General features: G+C 38.5%; 2 protein-coding genes across 2 annotated transcripts; one reads left to right on the plus strand and one right to left on the minus strand.

Moving 5' to 3' along the window:
• Positions 1 to 129: 129 nt before the first annotated feature.
• Positions 130 to 5,144, minus strand: LOC147856551 (uncharacterized). The gene is made up of 3 exons (XM_087329085.1): positions 4,283 to 5,144; positions 4,005 to 4,168; positions 130 to 314 (listed from the first exon to the last, which is right to left on the minus strand). The coding sequence occupies exons 1-3, from the start codon at positions 4,844 to 4,846 to the stop codon at positions 263 to 265; spliced, it is 780 nt and encodes a 259-aa protein (XP_087185211.1). The 5' UTR covers positions 4,847 to 5,144; the 3' UTR covers positions 130 to 262.
• Positions 5,145 to 11,357: 6,213 nt separating this feature from the next.
• LOC147856552 (putative exonuclease domain-containing protein At3g15140) lies at positions 11,358 to 14,492 on the plus strand. Its single transcript, XM_087329856.1, has 6 exons — positions 11,358 to 11,644; positions 12,112 to 12,311; positions 12,404 to 12,484; positions 13,445 to 13,570; positions 13,930 to 14,053; positions 14,141 to 14,492. Exons 1-6 carry the CDS (start codon positions 11,375 to 11,377, stop codon positions 14,339 to 14,341), a joined length of 1,002 nt encoding a protein of 333 aa, XP_087185982.1. The 5' UTR covers positions 11,358 to 11,374; the 3' UTR covers positions 14,342 to 14,492.
• Positions 14,493 to 15,071: the final 579 nt, after the last annotated feature.

A 15,071-nucleotide genomic window follows, 5' to 3' on the forward strand; every position in this document is an offset into this window, starting at 1 on the left:
GCAATCGTTTGAAAAGGAATCATTTTTAAAAAATATTACCTGGGTATTGGTGGTTTTGGAGAATCATAAGGAAAGATTTGTAATGAAGATAGCCTTGCAAAGTTCTCCTTTGTAACAAAGTACTGATGGTCAAGGATTGACCTCTTTATACTTCTACGGTACTCAACCTTTAGACATTCCATATAATCATTTACAAGATCTGGGCATCTCTTGCTAAGGCACACCCCAGCCAAGTTTATAATACGAGTCCGCAATGGTCTGTCTACCAACTCTGAATTTTCAAATGGAAGCTCTTCAATGTACTCGAAGCATCTCTGTGTTCATAATGCATACAGATGAAATAGTGAACCAGAGTATATTAAAAACCATGAACATTTAATTGACGAAAGAAAATGAGCCCATAAATACAACCTTTACAAAATCAGGAAATTAAACTTTGGAAGAAGTCACATTCAATTTTAGAATGTGAATATAATAATCAAATCCATGTTAGTAAATAAGATATTTGCACAAAAGGATGTGACTTTGATGTACTACCATATGCCGAAACATTTTGGAATCATAAAAGATTCCCCAGTACAGTGAGGTTGATACTTGACGTTTACTATTTCCTTCAGGCCCTTTTTAGTTTGATGACAGAATCCAGGCTATGCATGCTTGGCTTGATACAGCAATTTTGTTATATCGTCTACAACTGTACGAAGCCTTCCCATAGACTCTTCTACTGGGGGTCATGAATGATTGGGAGTCAGTAAAACATCCCTCCATGCAACAATGCACCATTTAAACCTTTAATATAGTGAAGCATTCATATATATGACCAGAACCGTGGGAGGTCGTGAACCCAGGCACATACAAGTAGAAAAGGAAGGGCTTCTGCATACAAGGAACAACTGTTATTGAAGATAAAACCTTTGTACATTTTCTCTCTTCAGATAGTCGTTCAGCATGAGTTGCTATTCAATCTCTCCTTGATTATTAAAAATTATGCTTTATGATGACCATGAATTCATGGTTTGTCATCATTGTCAGATACACTCTTTGCTCATGCTAGTCAGCTCTGTTACGTTACTGTGTGCTTAAGTCGGCTCAAAAAACCATTCTAAGCTCCTAGTAACTAAGGATCACCCAAATCTTTGTATGAGTTCATTCGCTGTTGTGATGAATAACAGTTCCCAGGTCATATAAATCTTGAGCCTGACCAGTTACTGATCATGCAGTAGCTCATGTTGTCCATTAAATGGGCTGTGGCCTAAAACATTTTATAGCTTATTCTGTACACTTTATCTTTTCATTTTATCTGATATTGGACTTTAACAAGTATCCAATTGATTTTTTTACATCATTGAGGTGCAATTTCACGCCTTCATATGTAAACAGCCAATTTTGTTTCATTGATTTCTCATGTCCTTCTCTTTTCTCTTACACATCTCCATAAGGTAATGGAATACAAGCACCAATGATGCTTGGGACTGTTCTTGGCAGAAATCAAGAGACATAAAGAGAAGTTGCTAAGGGACAAAAATACAACCACAAAAAAAACATCAACAAAGAGCCATCACAAGTTTCTTTAGCTCCACCACTCCTTATGCTACATGTCAATAAGGTGATTAACCCCATTTAAACTTTGATGGCTTTAACCCAATTGTAATCATAGTTTAATTTTCTATCAACCTTGGTTTCATTATAGCAAGGAGCTGCAAAGGTAAATTACCATATGAGCACTTATTACATTCCGCAAGTTCTTGGCATTCAATGCCTTAGCAATGAAGCTGCTTTCCTTCTCCCTATCAAGGATAAGATTCAACCTGGAGATGCCAAAGTTTTGTCATGCATAAACCATATATATCAATTCTTAATTCTAACAGACATATAAATCTAAAAGTCTTGTTTATATGTGCAGTTTAAAGATGTACTCAAGTAAGAATTCACAGAAAGAAAGATATATTAAGATCTTTTTAAGTGGCCAAAATGGCCAATAAGACCAAATAAGAGATTACATCTTAAAATGTTGTCTCGTCTTTGAGAACAACAAACCAAAACAAATGTTAGTAAATAAGTAAATCAATATAAAACTAACTAAAGAAACTCATTTTCTATACATGTAAGATTCTCAAGTCAGATGGATGATAATTTTTGTTTTCAAGAGATCTCTAGCATAGGTTGATCCAAAATGGGGAGAGATTCGAAGCAAGGGAGCCACTTGCAATGGCAAGAGATAATAACATTGATTTGTCAATGATGAGAGTGACGACATCGTGGTCCACAAAGCAAGGGCCTACGTGCATGACAAATTGCTATTGCTAGATCTACAATAACCCTTTTGCAATGTCCTCATCAATCTCCCACTTGTGTGGCCCTTCATTGACTTGTGGTATGAGGAGTGATGGGGCTAAGGAAAGTTGCAATTGTTCTTTGTTGATGAGCTTGTGTGCTTGTGGCTTGTATTGTTGGCTTCTCTCTATATCTCTTGAGTTCTAGCAAGAACACTCCCAAGAACCTTTGGTCCTCATATTCCATTGCCTTGCATAGTGGGCCAAAGCCTTGGTTAAGAGGCAATGATGTCTCCTTATTTCAAGAAAAACAGTACAATGACAAACATCTTTTAAGAGGCCACAATGACCTATCAAACCGAACAAGAGATTACATCTTAAGCTGTGTCACATCTTTGAAAACAACAAACGAAGAAACTATAGAGATGGGAAAATGAGCGATTATATCTTAACATGTTGAGTGATGACGGCCTTGATTTGTCAATAACAAGGGTGATGAAAATGCAGTTCACATGGATGTGGCTTGTATACACAACAAATTGTTATTGCACTATCTATTGTGATTCCTTTCAATATTGTTTCAAGACCCTACTTGTGTATCTCTTGATTGAATTGTAGCATGAGACAAAGTGATGGAGCTAAAGAAAGTTGTGATGGTCTTTTGTTGATGATGGTCTGTGGATATCATATTGTTCAACAGCTTCTCTATGCCTCTCAATTTCTAGCAAGAACATTCCCAAGTGTTGTTGGTCTTCATTATTCCATTACTTCCGAAGTGAGCCAAAGTTCTGTTAAAAGAAGCAATGGTATCTTCTCCTTATTTCATAAAAAAAGGCACGATGGCAAACATAGTGTTCCCTCTTATTCAATATCCCAATGGTGCAATTGGCAGATCCATTCTTCAATAGATTTGGGTGCATATTTTCCTTTGTTATCTCTAACTTATATGAAGAGGTTCTCAACTGCCCTGTCACACTACAGAATGCATGAGCATAGATGTGTATCCATATTATAAGGGGCCTAAAATAAATCTGATTTGAGAATCTTGCATGTAATAGATGACGAGATTCCTTAGTGATGTCTTAGTCTATTTCAATTTGCATTTTCCTTAGTCACATTTATTTATTTATTTTCGTTTGTTGTTTCTCAAAGATGAGACAAGATTTTAAGATTTAATTTCTTGTTTGGTTTCATAGGCCATTTTGGCCTCATTTAAGACATTAATATTTCTTTCTTTCTTCTGCACAGCCACCATCACTTCCAGAGAGCTCTGTTAATTGCTAAACTGTGACCTACAACACCCTGGAAATATTCTCCCATGTGACTCTACCTTCCATATCTGTAATCAAACTCTATTTTTCTGAGGATATTGTTGAGCTGCACATTAGTTCCCAGACCCACCATGGCAATAACCTCCACATGTCTCTTATTGCATCTCTCCAAGCAAGCTTGATAGGTTATTGATCAACCCAATCAAATTATTAGGATTCCAAGGACCCGCGTAGAATTTTAGTCCATTTACGATGTACCCTTGATGTAAGAATCATGGCCCAAAGGGTTCAGATGTTAGAGCTTTCCTCACTTCAGGAAGCCTTACATATACAGGGATTTTTTCAAAATTCTGAGAATCAAATTACCTTGAGACATAGTATCTCGAAACACAAAACGAAAACCAGATGCTTTATCTTTGCATTTTACATTTGCAAAACTACATAATAGAACAGTGCATACCTTTTAACTGTCTTTTTCTTCCCATTTTTAACCCATTCAATCAGAAAGTCTTTACTGGTATCTTTACTGTAGCTCAATACCAAGCAAGGCTCCCAACTACACTGCCCTTTGGATGAGTAGAAACGCGATCTTCCTGGGACACCTCTTTCCTGCCTTTCATGGGCCTTGCGAAAACAAAGAAGCATGAATAAATTAATAAAATAGCACATGTCAACAAAATATCTAGTATATACTTCAAACCTAACATTAGCTAGTTTATTGTATTACTACACGCATACCATCTCGATGTCTATACTGGGATGACAAAGCTCCAACTCTTGGTTGTGAAATAGGTCCAATGGAAGAACGAAAGTAGTTTCCCTTTTACTCCTAGACTTGCCAAGAGCTTCCATATCCTTCTCCGGCTGCGCTTTAGCATCTTCATCTTCTTCGAGAACTTCCAAGCCAGAGCCATCCAAAGCTTTAATTCCTAGAGAAAGAAGCATATGGGAAGGTTTTGAAGGATAGCTCCCCACATGTTTAGGGTCAAAATATGCATCAACCTCAACACGTTTTGGAACATTATACGCATTAATTGCAGCATGCGTTGCATCATTATATGCATTCTCAGCAACCTCCTGCTGTATGGAACTGATTCCTTCCTGTGATTTTGCATCTACCATAGAATCAAGCCGAATTTCTGAATCTTCAAAAGAGGTTTCTTTACAAATGTCTCTGTTTTTCCATGTCTGGGACTTGTAAAAGACCTTTGGCCACCTGATGCTAACTGGTGGGAGTATTTTGCTTTGAGCATGTTGGAGAGAAAGAGGTTTCTTATCTGAGTCAAGGCCCATTTTAGCCATGATGATGTGAAATATAGAAAACTTTGTGATCTATCAAGTAAAACATGAATTGGGTCTTCAAAATTGGGACCTTTATATGAGTCAGTCACTGCGATATGATTGTTTTGTTTTGTGCATGTTGGAGCGAAAAAGGTTTCTTATCTTTTTGGGTCATTTTAGTTATGATAATGTGAATGAAATATACAGAGCTTTGTATCCAATCACGTAAACCATGATTTGGATCTTCAGAATTGAGAGCTTTATATAAATTCGTCTTGAGATAAAATTGTTTTGCTCTGAGAGCGTTTAAGAGAAGCAGATTCCAACATCCAATTCTGCGTTATGGAAGAAAGAGAGTGGTACTCTCGTACTGACGAATAGAAGAATAAAAGATTAAGAGGAAGCAGAAACAGAGTAATGTATGTACTCTGTCTCTGTTTCGTCTCTGTCCCTCTACACAGACAGAGACAGAGACCGGACGGTTAATTAAATTCTTAAGACTTTTTTTAATTGCTTTATAAATGAAAATTTAAAATATGAGAATGTTAATTTTATGGTTTTCTGAAATTACACCAATGCCCCTATGCTTTTTTTTATGAGAAGAATGCCCTCCCTTTCCTTGTGTCAAACTTTTACCGTAAACGAGACCAATCTTTGTTTTGTAAAGTCAAGTTAGGTCAGTACATAACGATACCTATCTTTGCTTTGTAAATTCAGTTAAATCCGTACGAAATGGTTTCCATGGAAGGGCTGCAAGAAGGGGACTTGATGAAGAAATCGCGAATAACTAATTTTGACAAACTACGTTAAAGGTTTTGGACAAAATTGATGTATCTCCACTAGACTTGAATATGATCAAGTATGATCCAACACTTGAATGCTAAGTTCTAATAATCCACTGGTCTACTCACTTCTTTGATTGTTAGCGTCACATTGACGGCCAAGAGTTGTTACAACAAGGCAAGTTTAATTTCCCCTTCAATGTGCTCTTTTGCATGCTTTAGAATCATCATCACTTATATGGTCTATGTGTCTTCTTAGGGCTAAATTTGGTGTATATACAAGAGATGGAGTGCTTGCTTCTAGGGAGAATCCCTGCTTTTGTCTCGAGCAATGAGATTAGCATACCCTTCAACCTTATTCATCTCTCCTCGAGTATTACAATAGGTTGCTGGTGAGTTGGGTGTTCCATGTCTTTCTTTCTGTCTTGTTCTATTCTTGTCTCATCTCCGTTTGAAAGAACCTCTCGATACTTTCTCTGTTTGCAATTTTGGTTAGTGGTTGTTTGGGTTCCATGTTCTTGTTTTGCTAAGTTTTATGTCACGTATTGGACTTGAGTGACCACAAGCATCCTTGCCTCAAAAGGTAAGATAGGTTAATACGTTTATGTTGACCTTCTTCTTTATTTTGAAACACTCATTTGTGTGGTCACAATTTCATCCTTCAACTTTACCCCTCTCATGCAAACAAAATGAATAACAATTGTGTTTTTGGCAAGAGGAGGCAATGGGTTAATTATGTTCTCATAACAACTTATATTAGCACTACATTTATAATAACATTGCTTATGAGGCCTTCTTCAAGGAGTTTTGGGAGCAAATTTTTCCAAGCTTGAAAGTTGGACTGCAAGAGATGTGGAGAACGGGACGGATGCCGAGTAGCTTCAATGAAGGCTTGATCTACTTGATTCCGAAATCGGAGACTGCGGTGCACGAGATTAAGCAATGGAGGCCCATTACAATTTTAAACCTAATTTATAAAAAATTTGCTAACATATTAGTGCAGAGAATCAAGCCCTTCCTAGGCGATATCATCCAATCCAATCAAACTAGTTTCATGGAGCATTGTTCTATTATGGACAACGTGATTTTGTTTTGGGAGGCTGTTGCAACGGCGAAGGTGACCAATCAAAACTTAGCCTGTCTAATGCTCGACTTCGAGAAAGCCTATGATCGAGTGCAATGGTCTTTCTTGGAAGAAGTGATGAAGGTCATTGAGCTACCATTGGAATGGAGGTGTGCTGCCCAAGCCTTATATAGGAATGGCTCGAGTAAGGTGTTGATTGCAGGGAGGAAAGGAGCTCAAATCATTCTTACTCGATCCATCAGGCAAGGTTGTCCTCTTGCCCCCTTTCTTTTCCTTTTTATTACTGAAGCAATGTCTGCCCTTTTTAATAGCCAAGGGGCAAATCTTCATGGTCTTTCGATCCCTAACGCAAGGAAGTCCCTACTGGATTCGGAGTTCGCGGACGATACGATGCTATACCTCCAAGGAAATGAAACGAATCTTGAGAGGGCATAGAGTGCTATTGAGCTCTTTTGCAAGGCATCGGGAGCGTCCATTAATTGGAAGAAGTCCAAGGGTTTTTGGATCAGCTTGGAGCTCGAGCCTGTTTGGAAGCCAAATGCTGAATTCAAATGGGGAAGCCACTAGGTATCTGGGAACGTGGATTGGGGTAGATATCGACAAGGGAATTCAGTTGCAACATATTCAAAGCAAAATCTGTGACAAAATTCGCAACTGGTCAGGGATGAACTTATCATTGGCTGGCAGGATCATAGTAGCTAACCATGTGCTTTTGTCTACATTATGGCATGCAGTTTCAGTGTGGATGTTTGACAAGCAAGCTATTCGTACTGTTAAAGCGTGTATTAGGGGATTTCTTTGGGCTGGGATGAGGAAAGACAATGCGGCAACCAAAGTATCATGGTCTACATTGATTCTTCCCAAGAGTAATGGGGGTTTAGGATTGGTTGACCCTGGATTGCAGAGTTAGGCATTGCTATGTAAGATATTGGTAAGAAGCTTGCTACCCGGTGATGAGTTATGGAAAACATTGATACATAATAGGAGCATTATATGGAGTCCAAGACTGGGTGGGCAATGGAAGTCACACAAAGCGTGGCCTTTTTGCATGGACTTAAATTTGAGGAAATCTAACCGATTGGCTGATCGTACTTGTATGTCAGTGATGCAGGCGTGGAGTATGCTTCGTGGGCATCTAAGTCGGAATCGTCCAAGTACTAGTGATGAATGGATGCGCCAACCCCTATTGTGGAATGAGACCGTGCAATCGCCAAAAGGAATGATGCTTGGACAAAGCAAGCGCATGTCGTGGGCTATATTGCATTGTCTAGGGATACACTCGGTGGCTGATTGGTTGCGGTTGTCCGGCAATAATCGTGATCAATTATATGAAGACATGGGAAAGGTCAGAAATGGCAGAAAGATGCTTGACGTAGTCAATATAGTTGTCTCCTCGCTTCCTATTGGTAATGAGGAAGATGGTGAATGGTCTGGACAATGTGATGGTACCGGAAATATTATCAATGTCAGGGGTCTAGGAAAGAGTGGGAAGACCGTCCTGATGGGATTATTAGATGAAAGTGCAGGTTGGTACCCTATTAGAATTGTGGCAAGACACGGAAAGAAATGGAAGGTGAATCCACCAGTCGAAGAGGTTGAGGAGGATTGGATCTTGTACGTGGTTGAAGGCAAGCCTCTCGAGCGCGTAGAATGGGATCCCGCTGAATATAGGTGGAAGGGAGAACAAGCTAAATCACTAGGTTTCTTTGAATACTCGACGCGCTTGGGGAGAAAGTTAGGTTCGTATCGTGAGAAATGTGCCAACAAGTGGACCCATGCAGTTATCAATTCAGTCTTCGTGGATAGAACCAGGAGCAGGATATGGAACTCATCCCTTCCCGAGCGGATCAAAGTGTTTTTCTAGTTAATCACCCATCGGGATGTTCCAACGGGAGAGTGGCTTGGGAATAGAGGCGGCATGAGTGGTTGCAAGGCGTGTAGTGCGAGCTTGGAGGACATCGCTCATTGTTTGTGGTGTTGCCCACGAGCGCAAGAAATCTGACTGAGGAGCTTAAGAATCTTGGCTCGTTTTGGGGTTGAGGTTCATGTATCGAGCGCAGCAATCACTTGGCTGGCCACTAAATCGGCCTCGTGGTTTCAAGGGTGGAATGGAAACAATCCTTCTTTAATGGTGAAGCAAGGATCTGTGCAACCAGCAACGCAAGGAGGTTTATTCTTCTTACAGGAACGCTACGTGGACATATGGGTATTAGTGGTCGGCCTTACGGTCTGGCAAGTGTGGGTATCTCGGTGCAAGGAGACCCTCGCAGGTAAACGAACCCCACCGGCTGAGAATTTAATGATGATCTGGTTTAATCTTATTTCTACGTTGCGAGGTGAGTTTGAAAGTCTTCAAGGGCCATCTAATGCAAGTGAAGAAGCTAGAGCTCGATTCCTTCGGAAATGGAGCGGTTCGTCGATGCTGCAGATAATGGATGGTAAAGTGAAGTGGAATTATCAACCACCGCGGTGGTTGTTCCCTCCAAGTGTTCCTAACATCTAGATGGGTGCTGCCATGAGGAGCGAATGGAGGACATCTATGCTGAATTCTGTTTTGTATGAGGCTCACGTGGAGAATATGTGTTCGAGTAATGCTATACACATAGAATGATGTGGTGTTTTGGAGTTTTTTTTTTATGTTGTTTCATCTACACATTGTTTTCCTTTGACATGCAAGATGTCTTGTAAGATATGAGTTGTAAATGATTCCTTTGTACATTCTTAACTAATGGAAGTAGATGTTTTTGGAAAAGAAAAAGAAAAAGAAAAGAAACCTTAGCCTTGGAATAGTGTGGAGTTACTACATAATGACAATAAGAAATTGCCAAACATTTTATGATTCGAAAATTTAAGGTCACCTTCTCTAAGTAGATTACAAGGATTAACTTGGAGACACTCAAAAAGCCAAAAAGGGTCGACAATGAATCAAATCAAAGTTGGAAAGAGAATAATGATTGCTCAACATTGTGCATCGGGCAAATAAGGATATGTTATGAATCAACAACCAACATAGTAATGACTCAACAAATACATAGGGATGGAGTTAGTACAATGATTATTTATCCACGACATTACCACCAGGAATGAATATCAAAGTAATATATGATTGCATGTTTGTATCCTCGTCATTTGATAATTCAATTATGCAATAAGTCATGGAGAAGGACAACGAAACATGACATTGGTTTTCAATTTTTGATAGAATACTTACGACACAATGGGCTTGGGGTGGCCAAGTAGAAAGTTCAAATTTTGTTGCCACACACTGATGGCATGGGTCAATGTTCTCGACGAAACTCTAAGGCACATCCATGAGGATTTGACACGAGCGCCCACTCTACAAAAGTACATGAACATGTAAATTTGTGAAACATGTGGAACGCAACAAGGAATGCCAATACAAGAAAGCACAACATTATGAGCTACAATAACACAACTAAAATGGGAGTACAAGGAGTTGACGATGCCACGAGGGAGGTGGAAAAGGGAGACTACATATGCATTGGAAGGGTAATATGATTGCTTGATGAATGATCTTCCAAGTACATGTAATTAAATTTCGATCACGATGCAATGGCAATATGTTGCACACTTCTCTTATCTACAATTTGAAGTTTCAAAGTCTTCTCATGGAGGGCCATATTCAATTAGACAAATAGATTGTGGAGACAATATCACCAACAACAATGCAATCAATAGTTTGTTGTTTGAAAATTGTTGAAGTTTGGTCTACATCCCTCGACCTTGTTTGTTGACACTGGTCATTAATTCACAATCAAGATTGTCAATGAAAGGCAAATTTGCCCCACATGGTGCTAATATATTATTTCCCCAAATGCCTAGATCAAATTTTTTATTGTCCTTGGAGGTCAATACACCCTTATGGAACCAAATATGAACTATTTTCATGTACCATGCACTTAGTTAGGCAGTGACTTCTCGATGTTTAAAACTTTTACAATTGAATGTTGTAAGTTACAACACATTGTGATTATGAGAGAAACTTGTGTGGAGAGAATGACAACATGTAGAAAGCAAACTTGAATGTATAATATTTGTAACAAAGTGTGACACTCGAGCTCACAAACTTTGTCAAGGAAAAAAATGCATCGCCGATGAGAATGATCGTACATTGAAAAGAAGGTGAGGTAGAGTGTATGGAAGCAATGTCAACATATATGCAAAATAAGATATGTAACGCAAGCAAGGTTCTGCACGATCTTGCCCAAGTCTAGGACACTCTGATGCTACAAGAAGAAAAGAGAGAGTGTAATTCATGAAGGAATCTATTTGCGTGTAAGATCAGGGAAGCCAACAATCTAGTAAGGCATCACGAAGCAAGCGTAGGGCCATCCATGTTCCGAACCCATTTCTTAATATCGCCTATCCATCTATACCTACGAATAACGATGGTTACGTGTCATTCGAATGATTGAACTTGGCGGATGGGGCGTTCCTGTTGACCACTGCCACAAATGCGATGAAATTGGCCCCACATGATGAATAATGGCTCTACTACACATACACACATACGGAGGAGGGTATTCAGGGAAATAGAGAAAATGTAGGAGGGGCATCGGCGGGGAATAATGAAAAGCTCGGGGGAGAAAACAGAGTCTTGACTCTTAAGGCTATGGCGGCCATGGCCATCGAAGGAAGAAGGAGACGAGCGTCTACAGAAGAATGGCGATGGTGGGTGCGTCCTCTGTGATTTCTTCTAGAGCAGCAACTCCCTGCTTCCGCTCAGTCTGCCTTTCTCTCTTCGCGCGTAGAACTCCATCTACCTCCCCGCCCCTGTCCTTTTCTCTTCATATTTCTACTTTCTCTTCTTCTTCTTCTTCTTCTTCTTCCATGGATTCTGGATGTCGTGATAAAAAGATGTTGCCTGCTGCTGGTTGCCTGCCTCGAAGAAAATATCTCTGCTACTACTACTCGCAAGGACTCTGCACGCTGGTAACATTCGTCGCCAGAATTCTGTTTTGTTTTATCTATCTTATATTGCCCTGTCTATCTACGTGTCAATCATTCAATCACGCATTCTGTATCTGGCGCCTTTTTTTAAAATTCTTTGGAAAAAGCTGTACATATTCGAGCTTCTGGGAACAAGTTGTACACAGTCTCTAGAAAATTCTGAAGAAGTTGTCACAGTGCCCGCCATTTCATGACACGTTATATGATGGGGTTTCAAGAAATCTTCATAGGACTCATCATGCCCCCATATTAATACTTAGACTTTGTACAAAATATATATTTTTTCCGAATGTTTTATTAGTATATTATTGGTTTTACATATAGCTTTGATTTTGGTTTTAATGGTTACTGCATCCACAGCAACCTGTTATTAGTATATTATTGCCATTATATTTAGCTTTGATTTCGTTCTAATGGTTACAGCGTCCTTTTTTTCCATGTATTACCAGGGTCATGATCCACTGCACCTATCAAAATTTACGCATGAGTATCCAAATCTTCATGTGCAACCAATTAGTTTGAAGAAACTCCAATCCCAACCTTTCCGATATTATTTGGTTTTAGACTTGGAAGGCATGGTGGAGATTTTAGAATTTCCTGTGGTGATGATTGATGCCAAGAATCTTCAAGTCGTTGATCGCTTTCACAGGTATATATGAGTGCCATCATTCAATTTCTATGCCATAAAAAGGAAAGAAACGTTAAGAAGATAAGGTGTTTTGCATGTTCATTTTTTACCAGATTTGTAAGACCAGTCAAGATGTCAGAGGCGAGGATTGACGAGTATATTGAAGGGAAATATGGACGATGGGGCTTAGACCGGTGTAGTTCTCTCGTCTACATAACCAGATGATTCGTAATGTTAGGTCAACACTTTTGGCTTTTGAGTTTAAATGTTTAAGTAATTAGTATGCCTTGCTCATTTTGTATTCTTTGGAACATTTTCTATACCCAAAAAGGATTCTGAGTTAGCTTCTCTTTTGACTCTAGTTGTTGTGCTAGATCTGACCCCAAATCCAAATGCATGTAGTGATTATTTCGCTAAAACTTGTCTGAGATTCTCACAAATTTGGAGCAGTTTGAAAAAGCATGCTGGAGACTAGTAAAAATAAATAGATGGATATATATCTTTCCTTTTAATGGCCAGGGGAGACCGATTGTGATCTATGAAATGGGGCCCAGCCCATGGTGAGGCTCAAACTTGGGTTCTCTCAGTTTTATGACCTGATGCCGTGGTGTAAAAAAGCTCATCCAATGGAGCTCACCAAATAATTCATCTATATTGATATTCAACTGAATTTCTAGCTTTTGTGGAGATATATGTACCAATGTATTCTAGATTTAGTTGAATAGTACTCAAAACTTGAATATTTTATCCTTCCAATATTGGATTTTGGCAATGCCCCTGTATCTATGTCGCAGATGTCATTTATTTTTATCTGGAAATTCATATTAAACTAGCAAGCAGACAGGGATATATGCTGATGCATAAATGAAAAATAATCATTTGTTCAAAATAAGCGAGTTGGTGATGTGTTGGACTAAGTTATTGTTCATGTAATCACATCACGAATCTGTGCTGGTATATGGATTTCAAATAGTTGATCAGACAATCAATGTAATTGAGTTGGTGATGTGTTGGAGTAAGTTACTTGTCATCTAATCACATCACATGAACCCATGCTGATAAATAGTTGATACAGATAATCAATGTATCTTCAAACAATATAAGTAAATTCATGATTTGCTGCAGCCAACTAATTGCTTTTTGTTGGTTTACAGTGTCTGGCATGATACTGCAATACCATTCACAGAGGTGCTGAATCTTTTTGAGGAGTGGATGGAAGGTCATGGGCTATGGGATGTTTCACATGGTGGCAAGATGAAAGATGCTGCATTTGTAACATGGTGATGATATGTGCATAACATAGTTGGAAAAATGTCTATATTATTAAGGGAATTTCTCCAAAATAACCATAAGTTTTTTTCTAAAAGCCCTTGATTTTTCGTTATTTTCTGAATGTTCATGACTAACCCCAAAAGCAAAAGAGAAAAAGAAAACAAAAATAATATAGCTAGGTGATTGCACAAATAGCACATGTCATCAAGAAGAAAGGGTTGAATTGACCTTACAATTACTCAAATAGCAGGTGCAATTGCCCTTTTGGGGCATTTGGGGAAATAACTAAATCTTAAGGGCTTTTGGGAGTATTTCTCAAATTTTCACTCTCAAGAACTATTGCTTATAAAAATTCTCTTTGTACCAGTGGAAACTGGGACATCAAGACCAAAATCCCGCAACAATGTACGACATCATCGATTCACCTTCCACCATACTTTTGGGAGTGGATTAACCTGAAGGATATATATTTAAATTTTTACAAGAGAAAGGTATATATATTTCTTCTGATATCCTCTATTTTCACAATTCATTACCAATGGTATTATATAGAGTTATTAATTCATGAGGATGATCAGGCTGGAGGGATGATGGCTATGCTAAAGGGTTTACAAATGCCGATGACTGGAACACATCATGTGGGACTAGATGATGCACATAACATTGCCAGAGTACTTCAGAGGATATTAATTGATGGTGCCATTGTCCAAATAACAGGAAAGAGGAGTGCCAAAGATCCATCAGTTGTAAAATTTATGTTTAAATCTCGCATTAAATGAGCTCTATGCTGTACTGTTTAGATTAAAAATATTTGAGTTATGTTCTAAGCTGTGATCATATTTCCTTGTGGAAAAAGAAATTTTTCCTTTATATGGAGAATTTCAAGGGCCCGTAAATGTAATGGAAATTAAGTAAAGTGTGATTTGAAAATTTGAGATTTTAGTCTCTCTCTCCCTGAGCTTGACTCTTTATTGAATCAGTAATTAAGTTTGATTAATGACTTCTACTGATGATTTACTTTGATGCATTTGTGTTTTGAATTTGTCTGTACTTTAGTTCATTGAACCAACAGGTTGTAGGATGCACAACTGGAGATGAGCATTATTTTATAAATGTCAAAATCAAATATGATAGCATAACACAAGGATGTAGTAATCCTATGAAGCGTTTACCATCCTCACTCGGAATTATTATGTTCAATGGAAAAATGAATTAGAGTTTCATCCCCACTTGGAATTTACTTGGTCATTAGTAAAATGGATAAGGTTTGACCTTTTCATGTTGAAACCCACATCTGATTGATTTAAACATCTTATCATTGTTTTGTGCTCCAAGCAGCTCGAGCATATCATATATTATGCTTAAGAAATCATGCTTCATCACTTATGATTACACAAGTTTATCCCTTATCACTTACTGGATACACTTTGTAACAAATTGGTCTCATGCATGTATGAGAACACATTTTAATCCCTTTTTATGTTCATCTGCTTGACATTATTTGCAACA

This window comes from Azolla caroliniana, unplaced genomic scaffold, assembly GCF_043228905.1.
Source record: "Azolla caroliniana isolate FFs.n. ecotype wild unplaced genomic scaffold, voAzoCaro1.0.p SCAF_13, whole genome shotgun sequence".
NCBI classification, from domain to species: domain Eukaryota; kingdom Viridiplantae; phylum Streptophyta; class Polypodiopsida; order Salviniales; family Salviniaceae; genus Azolla; species Azolla caroliniana.